Consider the following 26088-nt stretch of genomic DNA (forward strand, 5'->3'; position numbering starts at 1 on the left):
TCCCTTGTTTCCCACTAATAAATCACCATAAGCTTGAGGCCTTTGTCTTGACAACCTCATTTTCTCTCAGCCCAAGATTATTCCATGGTCCTGGTGATATATGACCAGACCTCATCTGTACATGAATTTCTGTATAAACAATTTCTCTTTGTTTGAAAGTTTTTTTCCCTTTGAAATGCAGCCAAAATTTAATAAGAAAAAATGATCTATTATGCAGTGTCACTTTTTTTTTTTTAAATTTCAGCTCTTCATGGGGGTACAAAAGCTCAGGTTATATACATTGTCCGTGTCCCGCCCATCCCCCTGAGTCAGAGCCTCAAGTGTATCCATTCTCCAGACAGTGAGCCTGGCATTCACCATGTAGTCATACCTCCATCCCCTCCCCCCCATCTCCCCAAGTCAGCACCGTCAAGCATGACCATTCCCCAGACGGTGCGCAATGCACTCATCATGTAGGTATACATCCATCCCCTCCCACCCCCCATCTCAGTCTGATATCCAGTTGGTATCCTTCCCTGATGTGCATTTAGGTGATGATCAGGGAAACCAATTTTCTGGTGAGTACATGTGATGCTTATTTTTCCGTTCTTTGGATACTTCACTTAATAGAATGGGTTCCAACTCTCTCCAGGAGAACCAAAGAGATGTCGTTATTTCTTATAGCTGAGTAATACTCCATGGTATACATATACCACAGTTTACTAACCCATTCATGGATTGATGGGCACTTGGGTTGTTTCCACATCTTTGCGATTGTGAATTGTGCTGCTATAAACATTCGGGTACAGGTGTCTTTGTTATAGAATGACTTTTGTTCTTCTGGGTATATGCCCAATAATGGGATTGCTGGATCGAATGGTAGGTCTACTTGAAAATGTTTAAGGTATCTCCATAATGCTTTCATATGACTGTCCACTTGCAGAAGTCTTATAGGTGTTATTTGCACTTGGTTAGAAATAATTTAGATATCAAATAAGAAATCCCTTTCACTGATTGACATCTTATAAATGAAATCTGCTGCTTCTTGAACTTCATTATAGCTTCATGAATATTGTAAGGCTTCAAAACTTGGTGGTGGTTTTGGAACTCAGCCAGGCAGGTATTAATGGTGTTATAATTCATATTTATGTACTGTTCCTTCTTCCAGCATTTCAGTCTATCTCCATAACATGCAAATGAGTTGTTAAGTGGAGGACCTCACTGTGCCCGTTTTATAATTAGGGGCCGTAAGTCTCAATAAAGTGACAAAAACTAACAAAGGTCACGTAATGCTCTAGGAGATATCTTGGTGCTCTGAATCTCTCCCTGGGAAAGTTGCTTTCACTATTGTGATGCCTCCTATCTGCATCACATTGTGTTAGCTATGCGTTCGATCTCAACTTCCCAATCAGCCACCCATCTCAGCTCCTGGGCCCCTCTTCTCTTCCTTTGTCCACCCACTTGACTTCCATCTCCAAGTCCTGAAACATCATTCTTAATCTTCAAAGTGCATGAGAATTTTCCAGGTGCTCTGGGGCCCCAAAATGATGTGATTCTTTTCTGTGGGTCTAGGATGGAGCCTAGGAATCTGCATTTTAATGGATACATTAAAAGGGTCCAGTGCTGATAAGTAATTGAAAAAAGTACCTCATAATCAATTCTGATGTGGAGTGGGAGAATTGAGAAGAGTGTTTGAATCTCAAGCCTAAGAACTACGGTATAGTAGATTCCAGACTATCCATCCTATTTTAGGTTGAGTTCCCAAGGAGTAGAGCCAGAGGCAGAGATTCTTCTGCTAATGATTTGTTGAGGTGTGCTCTCAAGAGAAGGAGAGACAGGGAAGCAGGATAGGGCTGGGGAATAAGATAAGTAATGTCTCAGCTGGACAGAAACTTCAGTCTGATCCCAGGGGTATGCTCTAGAGCACAGACTGACCAGACTGACCAGAGTTAGCAAGGGGTCCAGCCTTTCGAGCTCCAATGTTAGTCATTGACTGAGTTCTTGCATGCGGCAAAGGGTGGGGAGATGAAGGCTTCCTGATGAGGTATCTGTATAATAGCTTGCCAGAGAGCAATTCTGCATAGAAGATGGCAGTTGTGGGTTGCTATCAGCAACACTTCACCAACTGGGATGTGAGTGTTTTGGCTTGTAAGGTGATTTGGGGGGGCACCAAGTAGCATCTGCTACATCTCTTTAGTCAACAAGAGCCGCCTTTGCTCCTCCTAGCCTTGACCTCCCGGCTTTTCCCTTTCCCCAATATTGGTATCTCTTGTGATTTGAACCTGAGATACAGTCGCAGTTTGAACCCAGTTCCAATACCTGACTCTGTATATGTTTTGTGCCTGAGTCCCTTTCTTGGTTACAAACTTGTTCTTAAGAATCCTTTCACTAAAGAGTGAAATCCTGATGTGGAACCTGCCCACTGAAAGGGTGCCCACCCTGGGCTTTGTCAGGTTGCAGGTGTCTGCATGACTCTTCCATTACTTCCTATTTCGAAGGTCCCAACCTCGGCTCTCCCTTTGCTGCTAAACTTATTTTCCTAGTTCCAGGAAGGGCTTCCATGTTGCACTATTCCAGAAGCACCACTGTCATCACGTTCCCTGAGAATGACATCCTCTGGAGGCATGCAGCCCAGGGAATACTTGTTGGATACAAAGTTCTGCCTCTGGACTAGACTTCTGAAGCAGCCCACTCCCCCCACATATCCTCTCCTAGTCTCTCTCGTGTCTCAGGCTCTGTCTAGAGATGTCCCATAGGAAGTCAGAAATGCTTTTATTTCCTCTGTGCTTATTTTCTTCTATACTTTTCCTCTTTTAATTAAAAAAGATTGTAAAACCATAAGAGGCCATCCAATGTTCTTCTGCGTTTGGCCAGCTAATACTGACATTGAATGCTTCAATAAAATTACTTCCCTTGGGAGAGATGTTGCAAAGATGTTACTTGGGAAAAGTAAACAAAGGAGCTCAACTAAATATGAAGAGTAAAGGATAGAGATATTAAGCCAGCTTCCTAGGCTGTCTAGTCCCTGGGATTGTTGCCTGCACTCGACTTGGCTTTCTCATGGAACTTGGGGAGCCAGGAAATCCCTGTTCTAAAGATACAGCACAGTGATGTGCTTGGTGGCTCAGACTTATGATTTGTGTTCATTTACAATAAGTTCAGAAAAGTGAAAAAATTATAACTACTTAAAATACTGTAATAAATATTATCATTATAAATTTAAAAATAATGAGGCAGCAAACAGGAATACACAATTCCCAAGAATGAAAAAGATTTACTCCTCCTAGTAACCAAATAAACAAAAGAAATAATTTTCCACTTGTCCAATTGACATATATTTTACAAAATGATAGTATCTAGTTTTGGTCAGGATGTGGTAAAATGGACACTCAGACATGTAGCTGATGGTAGAATGAATCGTTCAGTTTTTCTGGAGGACAGTTTTTCAATATGCATCAAGAGTCTATCAAAACATCTTGATTGAACAACTTTATTGCAATGGATTTATACCAACGACGTGATCAGGTACACAATGCTATAAACAATCGTGTATTTAAAAATTCCCCAAATTATAACCTCCAACAGTGCAAATATTAAATAAATGCTGGCATATTTTTACCATGGGCTGTGTCAGACATGCCATGAGTTGACCTTTTCAATGGTAATATAAGCCAAGCTCAAAGGTTCCTAAGTCTGGGGTTAGGTAAGTATGGAATAGACGGAGCAGGGTTGAAATTACTTAAGTCTAACAAGCTCGAGTCTAATAAAGCTTCTATGTGCCTATCTCATCCTGTTTGAATTCTGTATTTGGTTTGAGACCCCAGCCTCAACTAGTAGGAGAATGTTAACTTTGCTTTTATTGCCTCTTCATTTTATAATCCTTTTCAGGACCTCATGGGTGTCTATGGCTTAGAGTAAGACTCATGCATTTACGCATGTTTAGAATAGTCACTGTGGACTGGACACCATCTAGGTGATAAGGCCTCTGAAAAAGTGAAAATGCCAGCAAGTAGCCAGAACCTTCTATGTTGAAATACTACAGGAGCTTCCTTTGACTTATTGCTTTAAGTCTAAGGAGCTCTGACTGGCTATTTAATGTTCAATAAATAATAGATATTATTATTATTGCTATCTTTATTAACTAAGTTATTAAAGGGTTAGATCCTTCCTATCCCCTCCACACTCAGTGTTTCCTCTCTATTTTACACCTCTATCAATATTACTGTCACTTAGGAGCCCCTTCCGCCTATTCTCTTTTCTTTACTCTGTGTATTACTCTTGCTTAATAGCAGTCTTATGTCCAACCACCTCTATAAAGCTTCCCTGGGATTCCACAGTGACTGGTGCCTTTCTTTAATCCTTATCCTTATGGTTGACCCCCCGCCCCCTGCGCTGCCAAATTTGACTCTATTATATACAAATAGCACAGAGTTAGACATATGGAACATGTTCCATGGACAGTTGGATGAGCGATTTTCAAAATGAGAATGTAATCACTGCAGTATTAAATTCTCATTCTGTTGAATAACCTCAATGAATGAGCAGGCATTCTCATTTTAATTTTATTCTAAAACTGTTAAAAATTCCTATTGTTCCAGGTGCTGACATCTTTATCCCATCAAAGAACTAAACGGACATGAGCCTTGAACATTCCCTTCCAACCAAATTCAGTTCACAAGCCTAAAATGGAGCATATTTTGGTTCTCCTTTTAAGGGATCTGAAGAACATTCTCACTTAGTATTTCAGGCTAAAATAATTACCTGAACTTCCCCCTTTCATTTTTTCCATTTATACAGTTTATTTTATTTCTACATGCATTAAGAGCTCCTGATTTAACTAATATACTAAATAGACACATCATTTTATATTATAGTTTTTATTCAATATTCTAAAGTGATAGCTTATAGTCATCATATCAAGTTTTCTTTTGAATGTTCTTAAATATATTATAGTCACCATCAGTAATAATCATGCCTCCAGTTAGATCATCATCCCACTGCTGAGTTGTCAATCATTCACTACCAGAACAATTGAGATAATGTTGAAGACAATTGTCTAAATAACTCATTACTGCATGAAAATAAGCAAGGTGTACTTACATTGCAAGTGGAATCTTCTCTGACAATATAATGAAGGTTTTGCAATTGGCAGTAGGAATAGGGAAAGTGCTGTGGCAAATTTCTGGCATCAAAATAGCCCTCAACTATCTGTTCTCTTTACATCATAAGCCACTCTAGGCTTATCAGATATGATAACTTATATGATAACTCATATCACCATAGCATTCCACTGCAAGAAGCCAGGGACAATAGAAACTTCCCACTAAAGCACAGTAACCCTTGGCACACAAAACAGGCTTTTCCTCCTTGACTAATATAAATTGAAAAAAATTCATCAAGGAATTTCTCATGCTGTTCTAGTTTACATTAGCAGCTGCACACATACCTGGTGATTATGATTCAGCAGTTGTCAAGGGAAAGAGAAATCATTTCTGTCTTCACTTCATAGTTCTATGAGCTTTCAGCGGGCACTAATGAAAAATCAATGCCAGGTGCATTCTTATAGAAGGTGCTGTTAATGGTTTTCCTATTGACATTGCCGCTACGTGAGGCTGTCATATTTGATCAGTATGGCAGTGTCATGCTGATCAATCTTTTCCCTGGTTTTACTTTCTCAAATATTTCTGAGTATATACAGAGTGAATACACATGCCTTGGTGTCAGTGCTCATTTCTCAGCAAACTAATCTCTATAATGGGTTTCTTATCCCTAGTTCAGGTGCGGGATTAATTGCTGCTGCTGCCTTTTTGTTCCCAGCTGTGTAAGAAATCAGTGCAAAGAGAGCAAAGCCATCTATCTAACATCACTCGCAGGACTGTGATAGCCCTGTGTTACTGAGAAGAAGGTTTCTTCTTTCTGTGCTAAATTCAATAGGAGGATGCTACAAAACAGCAAGCTCCAAAACAGTATGGTGCTTTGAATGCACACATGCAGATATTTAACACAAGACTTGTACCAGCCTGTGTTCATGTACACACACACACACACACACAGGGATATATACACACACATGGAGTAAAGAAATTCTACTGTATTATCACTGGATTTTGCAGCTGGAACCAGGATTGCCCTCAAATAACACAGGCTTTGGTGTAAATCTAGTATATCAGCCCAACTTCTTCTTCCCTTATGATGAGTTACAGGTATCCATTGTTCATTCCTTCAGTCTAGCCTTGGTTATGTATGACTAAACTTGGTACATCATTTTCCCTTTCTTGGTTTTGAAACTTAGTCGTTAGCAGTGTGTCAAGATCTCTGCTCTCTTCCTTCTCTCTAGAATTGGATTTTTGTTTATGTGTTTTTTAGAATTAAATAGATACATTGACAGAGCAGAGAGCACTCCTATTTCATCAAAATTCCAAGCTCTAATTGAAGACGTTTTTGTTGTAATATTAGAAAATGTCCACTTTTGACACAAAAACGAACAAGGAATAAGTGTAGACAAAGAAGCGTCTTGATCATATTTGTGGTTTTTTTTTTGAGACAGAGTCTCACTCTGTTGCCCAAGCTAGAGTGCCATGGCATCAGCCTAGCTCACAGCAACCTCAAACTCCTGGGCTTAACCAATCCTTCTGCCTCAGCCTCCTGAGTAGCTGGGACTACAGGCATGCGCCACCATGCCCGGCTAATTTTTTCTATATAGTTTTAGCTGTCCAGATAATTTCTTTCTATTTTTAGTAGAGATGGGGTCTGACTCTTGCTCAGGCTGGTCTTGAACTCCTGAGCTCAAACAAGCCACCTGTCTCAGCCTCCCAGAGTGCTAGGATTACAGGTGTGAGCCACTGTGCCCAGCCCATATTTATGTTTATCTCACATATTCTCATTTCAGAATAACTAGAAGCCATCAGTGAAAATCTTGACAGGTTGCCCAATTAGTATTTCAGCAGGACTGAATCCCTTGACACAGATATAATCCCAAAAGGGTATAACACATGGCATTCTAGAAAGCAAAGTTCCCATAAAGTACAAAAAATATCCCACAGTCAACAGAAATATTGGCTCAGAAGTCTAAATTTCATATGTTCCTCAAGCACTTTTGATGAGTGTGTTTTGATAAGCTTGAGCAAGGTCAGTTTGCAAAGACCTAACCCCAACAATGCAGTCTGCCTTAACTACAGGCATTGAGCATGAACACTCCTTAGAATGTTCACATGGTACGGTAGAACTTCTTTAAAGTTTGTTCTTATCATTTGGCCTTTAAAGTAATATTAACAACCTAGACTGTATGTCTGTCTCAAGGCCCACTTTTTTAATTACATTCTTAAGTTAACCTTCTGTGGATATTAACCCCTAGAACAGAATGTGCACTGCAAGCTTCTTAAGTGCGTGGACAACAATTGTGTTCAGAAGGAACAACCATGGAACAGTCTGGGAACTCAGATAAATCCTTAGGGAAACTGTTAATTTATTGTGGCTAGACTGGTCTCAGGGTTACAGAATCTACAAGACTGATTTCTAGTGGTAACTTTCTTTCCAAATGATTTTTGTCTGTTAATTTTAACCTTCTCTATGCAGTGATGAACAGAGCATCTATATGAAAGAACTATGAAAAAATAATCGGCTTCTATATCAACACCATGCATGTGAAATAAATCATGGCAACACTACCATGTGGTAACATGTCGTAGAGGGTCTCTTTATGGATGATAGGTGGTCTACAATAAGGGGAAAATTTCATGTTTCACACACAACTTTTTGTTAATACGGTGGCAAATATCACATCTTTCCATGATCCTGCTGAGTGTAATGTCACTCCCGGGTAGTAACTAAGCAAGAGACAAAGGAAGATAGTACTTAACGAGTGAGAGATCCAGAGTCAGAAATGTTAGTCTAGTGACCACCACCATCCATCTGTGGGATCTTGGACAAGTTATTTGACCCACTAGTCTGAAGTTTTCATCAGTAAGCCAGGGATGGTAATATCACCCATTTCATAAGTCCTTGTGAGGTTGATAAGATAACACATGTAAAGCACCTAATTTAGTTCCTGTCACATGACAAGCATTTCCTCATGTTCTTATCACCTGATGCTGGGGCATATGTGATGCTAATATACCTGGACATTTTTAAAAACTAAAGTTTGCATTTTATAATACTTCCAAAGAAAAGTTGCAGAGATAGCACAGAAAGCTGTCATTTACCCTGCACCCAGTTTTTCCTATTGTTAGTATCTTACAATGCTATATAGCATTTACTACAATTAATGAACCAACATCGATACATTATGATTAACTAAATTCCAGTTTTTTTCAGATTACATCTTTTTTTTTCCTTTTTTGCTCCAGGATTCTATCCAGGATATCATGTAACATTTATTTTTTCATGTCACCTGAGGCTTCTCTGGGCTGTAAGAATCCTCCAACTTTCCTTGTTTCTTGTAAACTTGACATTTTTTGACATACTGGTCAGGTATTTTGAAGAATGTCCCTAAATTTGAATTTAGCTAATGTATTTCTCATAGTTCATCTGGGATTATGGGGAGGAAAGACACAAAGGTGAAGTGACACTCTCAAATACACACGATCAACTTACTACTGATGATGTTAACATTGATCACTTGGCTAAGGTAGTTTACAAGATCTACTGTAAACTTACATTTTGTACAGTCTTTTATGCTTTATTCTTAGAAAGCAAGTCACTCAGTGTATCCCACACTTAAGGGATGGGGAGTTATGTTCCACCTTATTGAGGGCAGAATACCTACATAAATTATGTGGAATTTTTTTTTTTTTGTACAGGAAATTTGTCTCATCTCTCTTATTTATTTTTTTTAACTTAATCCTTTATTTATGTAAGCATGGGTATTTATTTTATACTTTGGATTATAATCCAACATTGCCTTATTTATTTATTTTGTTGCTCAAGTTGTTCCAGCTTTGGCCATTGGAAGTCTTGCAGTTGGCTCTAGTGTCCCTTTGTCATAACTCCATTGTTTTGTTGTTTGAGCACTTCTTCACTGTCTGGTACTACAAGGTACTCTAGCTTCATCTTGCATATTTTCTGCCCTTGCCCTACAATTGGTTATTTCTCCAAAAGAGTCCTGATCCTTTTTAATAAAGAATAGCATTAGAAACTGAGATCTAAGGACTTGGGTGTGCTTGTTGTTATTGGAGTGTTTTTGCTTCAGTGGAAAGAACTAGGAAATATATGTACACCAATGCACATGTAAACATGTATCTGTAATCATTTCTATGTAAACTTATCAGTTTATATGCTAAACTAAATTTAAATTCATACTGATGTTTTCTAATCTTATTCCAGTGTGACATGGTTTGTTCTAGCTTTCCCCTTTTGCTTGTCTGAAACCTCCCATTCCAATAGTGATAAACTTGGCTTATACTATTTGCCATTCATTTATTTATTTGTTCATATTGGTATACATATGTGTAGCTATTTCAAAATTGTTAATGCATACCCCATGAGAAATGACTTTACCAACTATCATACAGTGCTTATATTCCATTCCTGAGTGTAATTTTAATATATTTGGATCAGCCTTGTGACCTGTCCAGGGGATCCTCCTTATTGTAGAATATATATTTGTCTTTCTTGTTTCTGTAAATATGCCCTTCATGACATGAGCAAAGTGGTTGACATATCCAGACAGACTTTCATGAAGTCTGGACCCTAAATTTGTTTTACCAACAGATTCTGCTAGGAGATCTTTGCCTATGTGCTCTTGACAACATTAATTTTGGGAGCTATTCTTATAAATTATGTGATAGATACTGACTAAAGTCTCGCTACCCATAAGTTTTTATTAGGCCCTCGGGAATTCTAAACTTGCCTCTTTCAAGTGATGCTGTTGGGAGACACCATGTAAAAGGAAACATTCAAGAAATCTCCACAATTGTAACATAGGGACAGATGGTTTTGTGGTCTACCTGGGCTGAAAAATCTATATAAAATATCAACATAAAATATCAACTAATAGTGCCCTAGGGAAATGAACCTTAACAGACATCCACAGTATATCTTATTCCCAAGTAATGCAGACATGGTAACAAACCTTAGGGCCTATATTCAAATCCCACAGTCTGTCCAGAATATTGCAAACTTCTGTTCCATGCTCCCATTTCGTCCACTTGGCATATGAATTCCAGGAAAAAGGCTGAAGGGTATGAAACTCTTTACTACGTCCTAAAGTAGACATTTTTAAATACAATATTTTGTCAAGTTATAGATACCATGCTATATTGATCAGAAGTCAATCATAAAAGTGGATTTGAAATGCTAATGCCATCTAACATTCATAGGTATGCTTTTGCAATAATCAAGACACTATATTGGTTACCAGAAGATGTTATGTTATGCCCCAATAAATTAGATCAGAGATAAGCAGAGTTTTCACAAATAGCTCTTACATTTCTGCAAAGTCCTTTCTATATTATTAGCTTAGCCTAAATCACTACAGACTAAAAACAGAGATACTCAAAAAGGACAAACTATTGGTGGGAATTCAAGGAGGACCATAATAGCATTAAACCATGAAACTCTCTTATGTTAACTAAAAGAAGGCATCTTCCTGTCACCCATTAGTAAGTAGAGGTGGTGCTATGAGCATAGACTTGCTTCCTTAGAGTGTAGAAGAGGCCAAGAGGAATAGGCTTGGCCAGATTCTGACCCAGCAGGTTGTTAAGTAGGGAGCAGGTTCCTGATGAATTTTAACAACAGTTTAACTTCCCACACCAGCTAACACAGTTAGCTCTCTGTAGCATACTCTATCTCTATGATTATGTACCAGATGCTTACTGTATACCTACAAAGTTTAGTTACTCCAGGGGGAATGGTTTATAACTCCATGATACTGTTTTGTGCCAGATCAATAATAAAAGCAAAGGCACACAGCAAGCTGCTTGTGTTTTATCTCCTTAGAGAAACCAAGAGCCCCACAGTTCAACCGAATGTTACTAATTTGCAGCACCACTTAAACGTACCAGTGATTGTCCTTATTTGTTTTCTGCATACACCATAATGTTTTAAAACATGAGTTAGCTAAATGTAATTGTATTTTTAGGGAATTGAAGGTTTATCATACATTATCATCAATTCTCATGGAATCTGCTGTTTATGTGTCATATAACTGGGAAATTTCCCTCTTGGCAATAGGTTGTGATGATGTATTGAGAAAAATGTCTGTGTTGTTCACATATGTTAAGACCACGTGGAGTAAGCAATAGAAATTCAACTGATAATAACAGTGATAATAACTTGTGCTTGATTAAATGATCTTTCCATCTTCTGTCCTACATAGTAGTTATTTACATTTTAGTAAACTAAATAGAGAATAGTGGAGAGGTCATATTTGTCGGTGATGTGAACAAAATGAATCCTTTAAGGAAAGAGTAAAATATAGTGTCAGAGGAAACAAAAATTCTCAAGTCTTAGACTTTAGAATGAGCAAGTCTCAGATGCTCTGAATCTTACCACAAATTCTCCCCAGGAGAGCATCAAGAGAATTTAGCTGCCCAGGTCTCCAAGCGAAACTGCGAAACTAAGAATACTTTAGCCCTTCAAGGTCATTATAAAAAAAAAAAGACCTGATTAATCTTCCTTCGATAAATCTAATACTCAGGCAATTTAAAGGAATATGAATTTCATTTTCTTTGCTTGATATGTTAACAATATAAAATAATTACAGCCCTTTCTATTTTGACCTGAATTAAGATTGTATCAAATTGTATATTGAATATATAATACTCTTGGGTAAAAAGAAGCAGTGGTGAGCTACAAATGCCAAGAAATCTAAAGAATATTTTCTCCAGGGAGAATCATGTTTCCCAGAAGACTGTCTTGTTTTATGAGGAGATAGAAGAAGGCTGGTTGTATTTGCTGTTTTTAATTTGAAGTTAATGCCCAGGGTTTAGACTTGAAAAAGGAAATACCACTAGATCTGCATGCATAACGATGGGATTGCATTAACAAAATAGAAAGAGCAGGCATCAACAAAGCAACTTTATTGGAGCAAACATTCTTTCAATCTATTTTCTATATTTTTCAAATCTGGACATATAAATTGGCACAATATTATTAAAAACTAAAAACAAATAAACATCATGCTAATTATTTTTGTTAATAAATGTCCTGTTATCTGCAATAGGATGGCTCCACCAGTTGGGTAGGACTGCCATGTGCATACACAGTGCTACTTGGCAGGGAACACCTGCATATGACTCCTGCTTCTGTCCTTGCTGGCTATGTGACCTTGAGCATAGAACTGCCAGGACTTTAGTAGGCCAGTGTACTTCCTAAATTTGGATCCAAATAGACCTAAGGAGCACACGTGAATTTACATAGAACATTCAAAAGAATTTATTAAAAACTTAGAATTAATAAGTAAATATAGCAAGTTTGCAGGATACAAAGCTAGTACACAAATATCAATAATATTTCTATGTACTAGCAACAAAAATTTCAAAAGTAATAAAAATATGCCAATTGTTGTAGTACCAGAAAAGTCAAATACATAGGGTCTGCACATTGAGGCTACAGAACATTGCTGGGATAAAGTAAGAAAACCCTAAACAAATGAACACCTTCTTCTGGAAATGCTCTATACCATGACCTGGGAAGCAGTTACATGGGTGTGCACATATATAAAAATGTGTCAGCCTGTACAATAAGGATTTACTATATGTGAGTTATGTCTTAATGAAAAAGTTTAGAAAAACTAACTGACAAACAGAAAACCAAATTGGATTGGAGACATGCATTCGATATGTGCCCACAGTAGACTTTTGAATACTTGACCCAAGAACTAGACAGATAAACGTGTCTCTAGTCACTTTTGCAGCTGGACAACCATAGCCCACATTTACCACAGCTCACAAAGCTAACCGGAGTCTTTGAGCCACGTGCCTGTCTCCAAAAAGGGAAAAGACTGAGCTGAGTAAGCCCAATTTCTCTTTCTCAGTCCACCAATGAGGTGAATCACTCCTCTTCCCAATAGGTAAGAAGAGAGGCCCGCCCGAGGTGTTACTCTCTGAGAGTCTCTTCACAAAGAGGGATGAGATGAAGGGAAAGGAAGCTGTCCCTCCCACCCATGACTCAACTTCTCTGCACCATAGTCTTCTCTTTTCCAGAATGGCAATAATAGACCCTATCTCCTATGGATGTGTGAGGTTTGAAAAAGACAATCCATGTAAATGGCTTTGCCAAGTACCAATAAACACACAATTGGAGGAGTGAAGCATAGGACTTTAGAGGGGAAAGAGATTTTTAGGAAGATAATCTGATCTATTTGTGTTATTTTATAGATTAGGAAACTGAGATGCAAGGAGGTCAAGACCCTTGTCCAAGTGTCCTGGCTTGTTGGAAATATATTGTTGCTGTATTATAGCACAACTGTATCTAGATCCCAGCTGTTCATGGGCCTCATGCAGAGTTCTTTCTGCTACACTTTGCCAAATAACCATCCTAAATGGCAACAAATGGAATTGCTGGTCCTTTTCCCAGCCACCATGAATTTCCCGGCAGTCCCGGTGTGCTGCTGTACTCACATAGCAATTAGAAGCCCTTGTTGTGCTTTTGCAATAAGAACAAGATTACTATATAGAGCCAAGGTAACTATTTTCACAATCTACTGTAAAGTAGTTAGGAAAGTATTCTTTTGAAGGCAAATAAACACAGTCAACTACAATTATGTGGTTCCATTCAGTATATTGGAAAAGGTAATGGTTTAATGATATCCTAGTGGTCTCAAATAGTTAATACACCACAGAAAATGATTCATAAAATTCCCTTCTCACTAATAACTCTGATATTGGTGTTATGAAAAGGCAGTAAACCCCATGGAACCAAAGTGTTTTCACCTTCCCACCAAGTGACAATGTTATTAGTTTACGATTGTCTATTTACTGGTCTTGGAAATACAGGATCTTTGGAGGACAAGGAAGCCTGTACTGTGTTTTGTTGTTAGATGATATATCCTTGTAACATTATCTAGGACAGTTACTATGGCAAAGAAAATGGTCCTGTAAAAGCCACATGACTTTCTAACTTTATGTCACATGTCCCCAAATGCTAGTTCATTAGACTGGAGCCAGCAGGGCTGAGACCAGGGTAGTAGCTGAAGAGAGTTCTTCCTGATGGTAGGAAACCCCTTTGTGTGCAGAGCCCGTGGGCTGACAGGGTATCAGAGTGCTTGTGCTCACTCAGACTGATACAAACACACAGGCTGTTTGTTTTTATTTTGGAAAGGGGTGCGAGCTGAAACATGTACCTAGCTTCCTGGCTCCGTATATGACACATACTGACAGAATCGGCTGCTTTTTTCCTAGTTTGCTGTTGATAGATTGGGTGCCAGTACTCCAGCCAGAGAGATAGCTGTCTACCCCTGCAAAGATCCCAGGGAGAAGCCTGAAACCAGGCTTGACAATGATGCTAGTGCACAACAAGATGCCTTATTTTCTGTCACCAGAAAAGTGCCTCCTCTGTAGATTCCTGTATCTGCCCCCATGTTGCCACTGAGTGTAATAAAAAGAGCAAGGACCAAGGAGACATTTGGATTCAAGTTATACCATACTCTTTCCTCACCTGTAAAATGTGTAAAATGGTGAGATTAATGTCTGTTTGGTAGGATTATGGTAAGTGTTAGAGCTCATTTACTGAGTACTATATGTAACATACACTCCAAACGTGATAATAATATCATTATATTGTAGATATTTCCAATTAAAATTAGATAAATGTAAAATTAAAGATTAATAAGAACACTCTACTGATAGTTTATGGTTTATATATACACGTGTATGGGTATGTGTGTACATATATTTACATGTGTGTATACACATATTTATATGTTAATCTTACCCATAAAAACACGAGGAGATAGATACAGTTAGAGGACATGTGGCTCAAGAGACATGTCACATTTTGCCCAGTTTGCCTTGTTTATACCTGTACTCCTGAGATAATTATCACTGGCACTAACTTTCACTCTAAAAAGTGACCCAGTTAGGATGATAAGCTATGTGATCACCCTAAATAAGGATCAGAAGGAAAACACTGATCTCACATAAATCTAAAAACAACCATTGGCTTAAAAAATTTGTACTGGGGATGCCAACATAATGTTTTATCTATATAAAATACATCTTAAATAGTCATTATCAGAACAAGAACTACAGACTCAGTGGCCATAAGGCTTGTCTCTAGCAAAGGATTTTCCATTTGGTAAAGAACACTATGTGTTTGTTCTGATATTTTCCTACAGTTTTGTCCTGATGTTGACTGTAATAGCTGTGACTTCAGGGGAATGGTTTTTATAACAGTATTGACTAGGACTCTTTAACTGCCTGCTGCATGGAAGGTTATTTTGCCACTCAATTTCTTTATTTTTTTTTTCTTTTTGTTAACTCATGGTAATTGCTCTGATTCTAGCAGTTTTAATATTTAGCTTCTGCACTTGCCCTATTAAGGCTTGGGCAAGCTTAAAAGGGCTTGTTTAAACTTATCAGATGGATGTCACAAATTTACCTCTTTTATTGCCCTAGTTGGTTTGGAGAGGGAGGGAAAGAAAACTAACATTGAGGGCCAGGGGTTCTGGGTGACAGACATAAATTACCCTGTTTCCATGACTTTGTGATTTTTGAAAGGAGGATCTTTGCTTTCTGTCTTATATAATTTTCTATGCTTATTCTGTGTGGTTTGAATTTAAAATGCCCTTCTTGCATCTCTTACTCCTCATTTCCTCTAGGAAAATTTCCTTTCAATTGGGAAAATATGACTTTAGCAAATTACACTTTTAACAATGTTCTATCAAGCAAAGCTGGAAAATGGCTCAAAGCCTAATCTTTTCCCCCTCCAACCTGATCAGGGTATTTTGTATTTCACTCTTAGGGTAGATACACATGCATCTTTTTCACATTTTCAGCTACATCTAAATAGATCAGACTTTAAATAGAACTCTTTAAAAATGTCCTTTTTCATCCCAAGTTCAATATCAAAGTCAAAACTCTTTACCATTTCTTCTAAAGACTCAAGCTCTCTAACTTCCTGAATATTCTCTGCTAGTTTTTAGTCCAGGAACCATAGTGTCCAGTGACCTATTTAGTCTGGAATGAAGAGGGCAGCTGGCAGGGAGTGTGACAAGCCTCATGTTGTTCTCAACCCCATAAGCAGCTGCGCTTGCCAATGTTCCCAATTTCTAGTACTTTAATCACATAGACCCTCACTGTCATTTGAGAGAGGGAGGAAAAGTCCACTGCAGAGAGAAGCAAATTTCTGAAAATAAAATACAAAGTCTCTGAATTGTGCCAGTGATGTGATCCAAATATATTTTGTTTTCCAAACATGTTACCTTTATTTTAGCAAACCCAATTGGCCTCCAAATTTCTCATCCATATGGAAGTCCTAAAGTTTAGACTTCCAATATGGAGCTAATACCCAACACAAAACTTCTTGTGAAACTGTTTGGCAGTTGGGGAATTTTTGATCATCTGTAACATAGGTAGAAATGATCACAGGGTTTTTGAAATTAACAGCCAAAGGCTAAAATTAATGTGTAGTATGATTCCTCCATCAAGAAACATTTTTCCTGTGTTTCTAATAATTAGCAAATATGATTGAAATATTTCTTCCCTGCTAACCATATATAAGAAGAGATTTATATTGCCCAGTTCTTCTTCTAACCTCTGGGTTTTTGTGGCCCTGGAGATGATACATATAACAGAGTCAGCAAAAGAAAATACCCTGGCTTAGATAATGCACAAACTGAGTTACTATGAACTGTGAATTGTCATAGAGGATACAAAAGAAGTGATTTTCTAGTACTGTGTTACAGGAAGACTTTTAATATAAGTTCCTGTGAACCAAGAGGGAGTAAGTTATTTCCACTGCTCCTTAAGGATTTCCTTACAATATCTGAAAATTCTTTATTTTCACCTCCATGGAGTTTGTCTTATACCTCATAAAACCATTACTGAATAGAGAAAATGAAACCGAATAAACCATTTGCAGATAGAATCCACTAGAGCTAGCCACAAGTACAAAGCTTGCACATGTGGGCTTGGCTTTTGCCAATAGCATTGCTCTTTCTCTTCCTCTGATAGCCCTGAAAAGCATTTGAGAATTCACCATGCAGTCCTGGTCCTTATTATCGTGACCTTGATAGTGATCTGTTTTTATCATTACAGGCAATGAAAGCTTAGAAGAAAACTATGTCCAGGACAGCAAAATGGGGTTTGTCATCAACGCCATCTATGCCATGGCACACGGGCTGCAGAACATGCACCACGCCCTCTGCCCCGGCCACGTGGGCCTCTGTGATGCCATGAAGCCCATTGATGGCAGCAAGCTGCTGGACTTCCTCATCAAGTCCTCGTTCATTGGCGTATCTGGAGAGGAGGTGTGGTTTGACGAGAAAGGGGATGCTCCTGGAAGGTAAAGCAATCTTTCCATCATCGAATCTGAATGACCTTGCAAGCCTTCCTGAGCCAGAGAGATGGCAACTGTGGCTTCATTTGGTTCCATGGTATCCGGGTGTCATGAGGATAGATACAACCATGTAGCTAAAAACAGATAAAATCAGATGGAAATTACCAAAGACCAGACTGCTTTTTAAAAACCATTAAGATTCTATTTTTCCCTTTGGGTAGGTGCCTCTTGTTAACCCCCCAGAACCCTGTGTCCTGCCAGGGCCAACCCCTATGCGACGATCACCTGGCTGTTCCCTCAGCATGCCTGGGACCTCCCTGCAAGCCCAAGAAACTAACGAGATTCCACGTGGCCAGCAGGAACCTCCCAGGCACTGCCAGCACCAGGCCAGCGTCTTTCTGATTCATTGGCCACAACGCTCTTCTTGTCGGGAAATATTTTGAAATACTTCACTTGCTTAAAGAGCTTAATATGTGAAGAGAACCAAGTCCTGCACATGTGCCCCTTCTTCTTAGGCTAACTGATGTTTCTGCTACCCTGTCTCTTAGAACAAGAAAGGGAGGGACTTTCTTTTCTGAAGTGAGTCCCTGTGGCTTCCAAAGAATTAACCAAACAAGAAGGAAGGGAAAAATTAAACCTAAGTGTGTGTGACACACACACACACACACACACACACACACACACACACACACGAGCGAGAAGTGGGTCTGAGATTCAGAACATCTGCTCCTCTAAACCCGCTGTTGGACTCTGGCGTTCCACTAGAAACTAGGCTCAGTAAAGGTCAGGTTTGGAATGTAAACATTTCAAGCTTCTGAAAGATCACATACACAATGTGCCTAGCACGGGGCCACATGCACTTTTGACACTTTATAAATTAAATATTCTTCGTCTTCTCTCTCTTTGTAAGTTGTCCAAAATGTAGGTGTACAATTTTAGCTTGTTTCTTCTCCATGCTTAATTAAATATTCAAAACATGAGCTTTCCCCTATTTCTTTTCTCAGGGATCATTTCCTCCTCCCTGAAACTGGTTGGCTTAATCTGTGTTCAATCCCAGTTTTAACCATCTCTCTCTGCTTCCACCTCCTCTTACACCATCATTCATGCTTTTGGTCCCTCTTGTAATTATTTCAGCTGTCACACAACATAAACTGACTGCATTGGGAGGAAGCTGTAAAGATGTAATTTATAGAATGAAGATATGCCAAATAAGGGGCGACTTGCCTGGGAGGGACCCCAGGGTCAAGAGAAAAGAGCCGTGTTCAGGAGCACACACAGTAAAGGGAGGGCCTCCTTTTAGTAAGTCAGTATTTTTCCTTGGTGTCCTTCAGTATTTTTTTTTTCCTCCAGCTTTTGGGACTTTTTAAAAAACTTTGCTTTCAAAGCAAAATATTGTGAATTTTTCTGTTTCTAAATGCTAATACAGTGTGAACTCATTTCCCTTATGAAAGAGCAAATAATGAAGTTGAAATAAAAGCCTTAGGAAACTGTTTTAAAGGAAAAAGATATTCTAAAGCAAGCATTGCAGCAAAGCCTTCATTGAAAGTACTAAAGGAGCTATAATAATGTAACATGGAGTAAAACACAAAAATTGCTGGGAATGAAAAAGGAAATTTACTCACACCAAACATTCACAACAGGTTCTATAGCTGTAATGAATGTTAATGGAAAGATATTGGAGGCGTAGATTAGTGTCATTGATCACCAAGATCAGTGTGAGCCATCCACCCACAGTCAGTACCCATGTGGATATCACTCAGAGCTGCTCTGAAGAACATTCTGGTATATCTCAGCAACAATGGGGATAATAGCTCTCTATTAGCCAAAAGTCAGAACAGCAAAGAGATAAATAATGTGCTCCAGATGCACCATTTTCTCTTCTCACTGTAGGTGACTTTTGTTCATCTGGCAGGGGAGAATTTCCTGTGCTCTTCTTAGAGTCCCCTTTCCCTTTAGGAGACAGCTATTTGTAGAAATTGCCAGAATCTGGATGTGGAGAAGCCACTAGCTACCCTGTGGGCGACAGGATGCATTCGCACATTAAAAACAGGCAGAAAAGCCAATAAACTGTATAAACTGGTATTCGTTATCTAGTTAAAGAACTAGGCCAGATATGGCCAACAGGTTTCAGATGCCAACTTAAATCGATTACTCGTAGCTTTCTGGAATGGTGTGTTGAGAAGGATTGTGAGTGTGTCAGATTTTGAGAGCTAGAATTCCAGGATGGATGAGGCAGGGGCATGGGGGAGGCGAGAGGGAGGCAGAGAGCTGAGGAATAGAATGTGTGTTGGTTTGTGGCCATCTGTTTCCCTGGGTCAAGCACAAGGAGCAGTAGGCCATGACTCATATTCTAGCCCAGGAGGGTGAGCACTATGCATAGGTGCTGCACAAAAGAATCTCACTTTGCAGAGGGTATAAGGGCTAGTCAGACATACAATTTTGGGAAACTTTCAATTAGTTACAGTTTACTTGGAGTGACTAGCAACATGGAAAGAAGATGTAAGAATACCAGACAGTTTCTGAGAGATAAATGACTGTGCCAACACAAATATATTCTCCAGTTTTCTTATAGTTATAAAAATAATCAGAGTATTTTAGGGCATTAATAGTAATATAAGTATGAATGATGCCATGTTTTCCTTACATATTGTCTTAGTTCATTTGGGTTGCTATAACAAAATATCATAAACTGTGTGATTTAGAAACATCAGAAATTTATTGCTCACAGTCCTGGAGGCTGGGAAGTCCAAGACCAAGATGCCAACACATTTGGTGTCTGCTGAGGGTCTGCTTTCTGGTTCATAGATGTGCCTTTTAGTCGTGTTGTCACCTGGTAAAAGGTACAAGACAGCTTTCTTGGGGTGCTTTTATAAGGGTTCTAATCCCATAATATATATGTATAGCATATATATATATGTGTGTGTGTGTGTATATATATGGTATGCAACATGATTTTGGTATACTATTAATGTACATATATAGTGAAATGATTACTGTAGTGAAAAGACTTCTAAATGAAGATTTTGCCATTATGTAGCATTGCAGCATTTGAAATTAATGAAATGACTGACACCAATTATTTGGTTTCAAAAATATTTGTCCTAATCAGGGAAGAGATTAGTGTAAATGTCAATGCACAAGATGTTAAGTCTCCAACATCCTTACTAATTAAAGATGCCTTTCTCAGATTTCTTGCTCTATTAGCACCTTAAAAAGGTTCCAGACTTGATAAAACTCGTTTTTTTTAATCCAGTGTAAAGAAAATGGCAACTGAATGTGAAAAAGAAATTTGGATTAAAGTAATCAAATAAAGAAATTAATGTTCTCATCGATTGTTACTTGTTCAAAAATAACTTAGTGAATAATGATTTGAAGAAGATGATAACCTCCACATATATAGAATTAGTTTTTTTGGAGCATAAACAGAAAGAAAAGTACAAGAGTAATATATTCTTTAGCAAATATGGATGATACACAGAGATTATGGAATACACATTCTGGAAAATCAGAACAAACTTAGAAATAAACTAAAATATTGGCAGTAGCTGGTATTGGGATGTGGGATGATTCTAGCTTGTATCTCTCTTCTCTCTGTTATCATCTATTTACCAAATTTCTTTGTTCTCTATGCTATGTTTATATTCTGTAAGACACAGATGTTTTCTTTGTAGGTATGATATCATGAATCTGCAGTACACTGAAGCTAATCGCTATGATTATGTACATGTCGGCACCTGGCATGAAGGAGTACTGAACATCGATGATTACAAAATCCAGATGAACAAGAGCGGGATGGTACGATCTGTGTGCAGTGAGCCTTGCCTAAAGGGTCAGATTAAGGTAAGCCACAAATGCATTCTTGGATGGTGTTCTTGAGGAGGTCTACCGCCTGGGCAGTAGTAAGGAAAAACACAAAAACACAGACATTTTTTTTTAAAACAAGACCCTCCACGAAGGGTGTGCCAGACTTCCTGTTTTTGCTCTGTGTTTGGCTAAAATTGAAATGACAAAGAAAGATTAGGAAACAGAGTAAGTAAACTAGTAGAATACTTGAAATAGTCTTTATTTGAATAGCACTAATGGGCTGGGACCTTGAATACAATATAGGCAGGAAGGGGATGAATAATCAAATTAAAAATTGAAACAAAAGTAAATGTGGAAACCAAAACCAATAATACTGCTTAGTCATAGTTCTAGCTATTATTAAAGAAAGCAAAAGCTGAACAATGCTAAATAAGTATCTAACTAAAATACCAGAAGTTGAAATGAGGTAACGTACAAGCTCTGAGTTTCATCTTCCTTTGCTCTACCTAGTCCTTTGATTCTCTTGAAACTGGTATTTTTTTCGAGCCAAGAGAGAGTCTCTACTTTCTAATTATTTTCAGCAGCTTTTTTGGGGGAGTGAGGGGGGGGCGAGTGAGTAACCATGACATTACTGTATATACAAAACTGGAGTAAATAAGCACCAGGTATGAAGTCCTTGGCTGGATGTATCAGAGAGAATTCTCAGCGAAGAAGGCATGGAAGCAACACTCCGCTTCCCACGCTATTTGAAACCAAAGTGGATGATGCGCTAGGAAATGGAGCATGGAGGAGCAATTGTGAGCTGGCACGGGTATGGATTAGATGACCTAATAGACCTTTCCCATCTCTAATTTTCTGTGATTCATCTCAGGGAACAGACAGGCTGTCATGTAAATGTCACGCAGCACAGCTGAAACTGGAGGAGATCGTGTGTAAGGCTCTGGCCCCCACTGTACTGCCGGCTGCTGTGACATTCTCTGCATAGGAGCCACAGAGCCACCCATGCAGGGGAGATGCCCTGAGAAGTGCACTTAGCGGTCTTGAGGGCAAGAATGTAGTCATGGAGTGTGTAAATTTTAGTATGGAGGCTGGAAAAAACCTTATCTCACCTGACTAAAGAAGGTGAGAGATTTGGAACCTGCAACATCTTTTGGCAGCTGAGAAGATCTGTCTTGGTGGACTCAAATTCTCTGTGACTCCAACCACTTGGAGGAAGAAACAAACTTCTGTGATGAATCACCCTAGTTTTAAATACCATATGCCTTCTCTTCAGAATGTATATTAAAAATATTTGATAATTGTCATGACAACCAGCCAGTCAGAATGGACTCTATTCTAGTGCTCTGACAGGGTGCTGCAGGCCTCCTGCCATGGCCATGGAAAATCCTCAAGTTGGTGGATTGTAGGGAGATTTGGCCCAGCCATCCTATATGGCTGGGGTAGTGTGGGGCATTCAGGAGAAGTGGAGACACTGCTAGCTTCCAATGAATGCACAAGTATTTCAGTAGTGTAAGAATGGCTCCATCCAAACCAGTACACATGGGCTGTCTGAAAGCTCTGGTTTTCACCAAGAATCCATTTCTGATTCCTGTCCACATGAAGCTGATTTGTGTTGTGGACTATGTCCTCTGAAATCCAGAGGCCCCAGACTTTTCCTTGCCTGTTGTCACAAGATGCCAGACCAATGCATTCTGGTTGCAACATCTTTTGTGGATGGTGGGAAAACCCAGACATCTGTAGACCGAATCATACAGTAGGGGAGAACACAGAAGCCCTGAGCTCATGCACTTCTGCCACCCAAAGGATGTCACACATTTGTTCAACTCAGATCTCCTTTCCAGTGTGGATGTAGCATTAAATTTGCTGTGTAAACAACCACTTTGAAACAGTTTGTGGACATGTAAAGTTTGGTTTTGCAAGGTATAAGAAAAAACACCTGTTAGGAATAAACACATTGTTCCAAGGATTTACCGTATTCCAGCTCCCTTTACGATTCCCTCATGTTGCTCTGACTGCTGGCAGACCAAGCATGGTGCTCACACACCATGTGTATTCCATTTTCACATTCCAAAAGAGGCGCCTTTGTTCTCCCCAATTCAGAAGCAAGGTTGTCTGCATATATTTCTACACCTAGACATTGAAGTATTTCTGGCATCATGTTTGTGCTACACCCATACAGTGTTATCAAAGGAGATCCCAGACACCATTGCAGAGCCATTGCAGATAATTCACTATAAATGCAAAGCTCTTGGGGGCCAATTTTAGAAATATTGTGTACTCTGCAGGAGGAAAATGTACCTGTTCTCAATAGCACCTGGAGTGGCAGTGAGGGGGGATGTTTATTTGTTTCCCATCAGCGCCTTGGGAGGGTATGAAAACAATTAAAATTTGAATCTCATTTACCAAATAATGGAATACACATTCTTAGATTACTAATTTGCCACCTACCAGGCCCAGGATGCATAGAGCCAGATCTCAGTAGCCACTGCAAAGATGGGGGAGAGAGGCAGCTTACAAGGTGATTGTAGGACGTGCGCTTGTGTCAACTGGGAAATACAGCTTTTAAAACAAGAGTGTTCATTTTAAATATCAAATGCCATTTACAATGCTAAAATAATAATTTGATGTCTTTTCTGTTAACCTATAAAACTTTCTTATGATAGTTTTATAGTTAAAAGCCCAGTTTTCTTGTTGATGATTTTTAGATATGTTGCTATATCTTATAAAGATACCATCTTATGGAGGCAGAGAATGACTTCAGTCATACCACAAACACAGGTGAATAAGATGATACTTTTTATTGTTATATGTTACACTAGGGTCCAGGCAGGAAACAAGAGCTCATGTCAGGTGGTTCCATAGGGGAAATTTAATAGAAGAAACTGGTTATACAAGTGAAAAGGGGTATTGAGGAAACACAGACATGAGCAACAGCAGTAATCCATTCCAACTCCAGGGCCAGAGGGACCCAGGGAGAAGTCAGCTCCTGCCTGAGATACTCGCTGAAGTGTGTGGGTGCAGGGGCTCTTTTCTCCTTCTCTTGCATTTCTCATTAGTTTGCTCTGTTTTGCCAAAGCTATCCAGAAGACAGTTGGCGAGAGATTCTGGAAAATGCAGTTCGCAAGTATCTTAGCTGAGGTTCCCTTGACCCCAAAACACTATGCAAAGCTTAAGTGCTAATGCAATATTGGGAGGTTCATTCCCAGAAAAACAAGGGTGAGGGGGAAAGGGGAGTGAGACATAGAAGAACAACAGGGAAAACAAAACAAAGTAAAACAAAATGAGATGACATGTTATTGAGCAGGACCCTGCTTCCCCACGTAGTCACTTGGCCACACAGAGATGTCTGGACGGGCTATTCGGACAGTTAGAGGAAGGAAGGGAAAGGAATGAATGCACCCACACCATCCTATTTTTTGCTTCCTGTGGTCAAAGTTTATGCTCACGGGGAGTTATATCACCTGATCCCTTTAGGCAGCTACTGGAGAGGCCACAGTCCATGTACTGTTACACGGTGCTCCTTCCAATTCTGACAGCAGCGTGAGGAATGAGAGCCCTGTGAGTTCCCTGTGGTCTGGTCTGGGCTCCTGCTGTGGTGAGCCCTATAGAGGCAGTTCTGGAGCCCAGCACTTATGACAAGGAAGGGAGAAACAGCTGGAGATGCCAGAGGACAAAGCGACCACGTCAGGGTGGTGGTTGCAGCAGCGTCCAGAACTCTCCAGTCACTAGTAACCAAAGGCCCAAGACACAGGTGAGGCCAAAGAGAGTCTGAGGCAGCACATGAAACGTGGACAGTGTTGTGCAAGCAAACAGCACTGGCCTGGCGCATGCGTTGGTTTCACACACCGAGCATGCTGCTGTTTTCTTTGTTGTAGTGGAAGACAGGAAAGGAGTAAGAAGGGGTGGGAAGGTGACAGAAGGGAAAGGAAGGAAGAAAGGAACAGGGAGGGAACAGAGACATGGACTAACATTTGTCAAGCGTGTCCTTATGCAAGAACCACAGCTGCTTTACAGACAGCATTTCAATTACCCCTTGAAACAACTCTTTTAAAGTAGGTATTATCACCCTCATTTTAAAGATGAGGGATCTGAGATGCAGAGGGATTAAATCACTTGCCCCCAAGCTCTCTCAGCTAGAAAGTGCCAAAGCTGGGCTTGGAGCCAACCCAAAGCTGTTATCATCCCACGGACACATGTTGTTCAACTCTCTTTCATTCCGTGAACTGGTAGATTTCCTACAAATGCAAATTTCAATGTCAAAGACTTATTTTTTCAATAGTTCACAACAAAATCATAAATAGTGATCAATCTTAAATGTTCTGGGGGGACAGAATCTAGAATGAAGGAAACAATACTTACAAAAGAGGTTGCGAGAGTGTATTAGAGGCTGGGGCATCCGCAGAGAAGCCAGGGGAAGGATGCTGGAGCTTGCTGTTACTGGCCTCCTGTTCTTTCTTCCTCCTTTCTCCTCCCCTTCTCGCTTCTCTGTCTTTTCTTCACTTAAGTTTGTCTTTGGATTCTTTTCTCCAAGATGATGGTTTGGGATTGGGAAGTTGGGGTAGGAGAGTGGAGATGATCATTACTTCCATCCTCACCCAGCTAGTCACAGCAGAATTCTGGAGGAATTGGTGAATATGGAATGTATCCTATATATGTAGAACAAAGCCCTGTTACACATATCTTACAAATTGTAGATTTCAGAATTGGTTTAACTATTTCTATTCATGTGATAAGACTGATTTCATTTTATTTATTGGAATTTTCTATCAGAGAGATGAAAATTTAGTTTCAAAAGGCATTAGAAGTGTGGCCCCCAAAAGACTGCTTAATTTAAACCTCTCGAGGCCCTTTGCTCAGCTCTAGCCTCCT

At 39.4% G+C, this 26088-nt stretch overlaps 1 protein-coding gene across 2 annotated transcripts in view; it reads left to right on the top strand.

The window, feature by feature from the left end:
• GRM1 (glutamate metabotropic receptor 1) overlaps positions 1 to 26088 on the top strand; it is a 365790-nt gene that overhangs the window by 282454 nt on the left and 57248 nt on the right. For both annotated transcript variants that reach the window (XM_045544531.1, XM_045544532.1), the window contains exons 4-5: positions 17175 to 17421; positions 21087 to 21255. In XM_045544531.1, coding sequence (XP_045400487.1) covers positions 17175 to 17421; positions 21087 to 21255 — 416 coding nt within the window. The remainder of the gene's footprint in view (positions 1 to 17174; positions 17422 to 21086; positions 21256 to 26088) is intronic.

Source organism: Lemur catta, chromosome 2 (assembly GCF_020740605.2).
Source record: "Lemur catta isolate mLemCat1 chromosome 2, mLemCat1.pri, whole genome shotgun sequence".
Classification (NCBI taxonomy): domain Eukaryota; kingdom Metazoa; phylum Chordata; class Mammalia; order Primates; family Lemuridae; genus Lemur; species Lemur catta.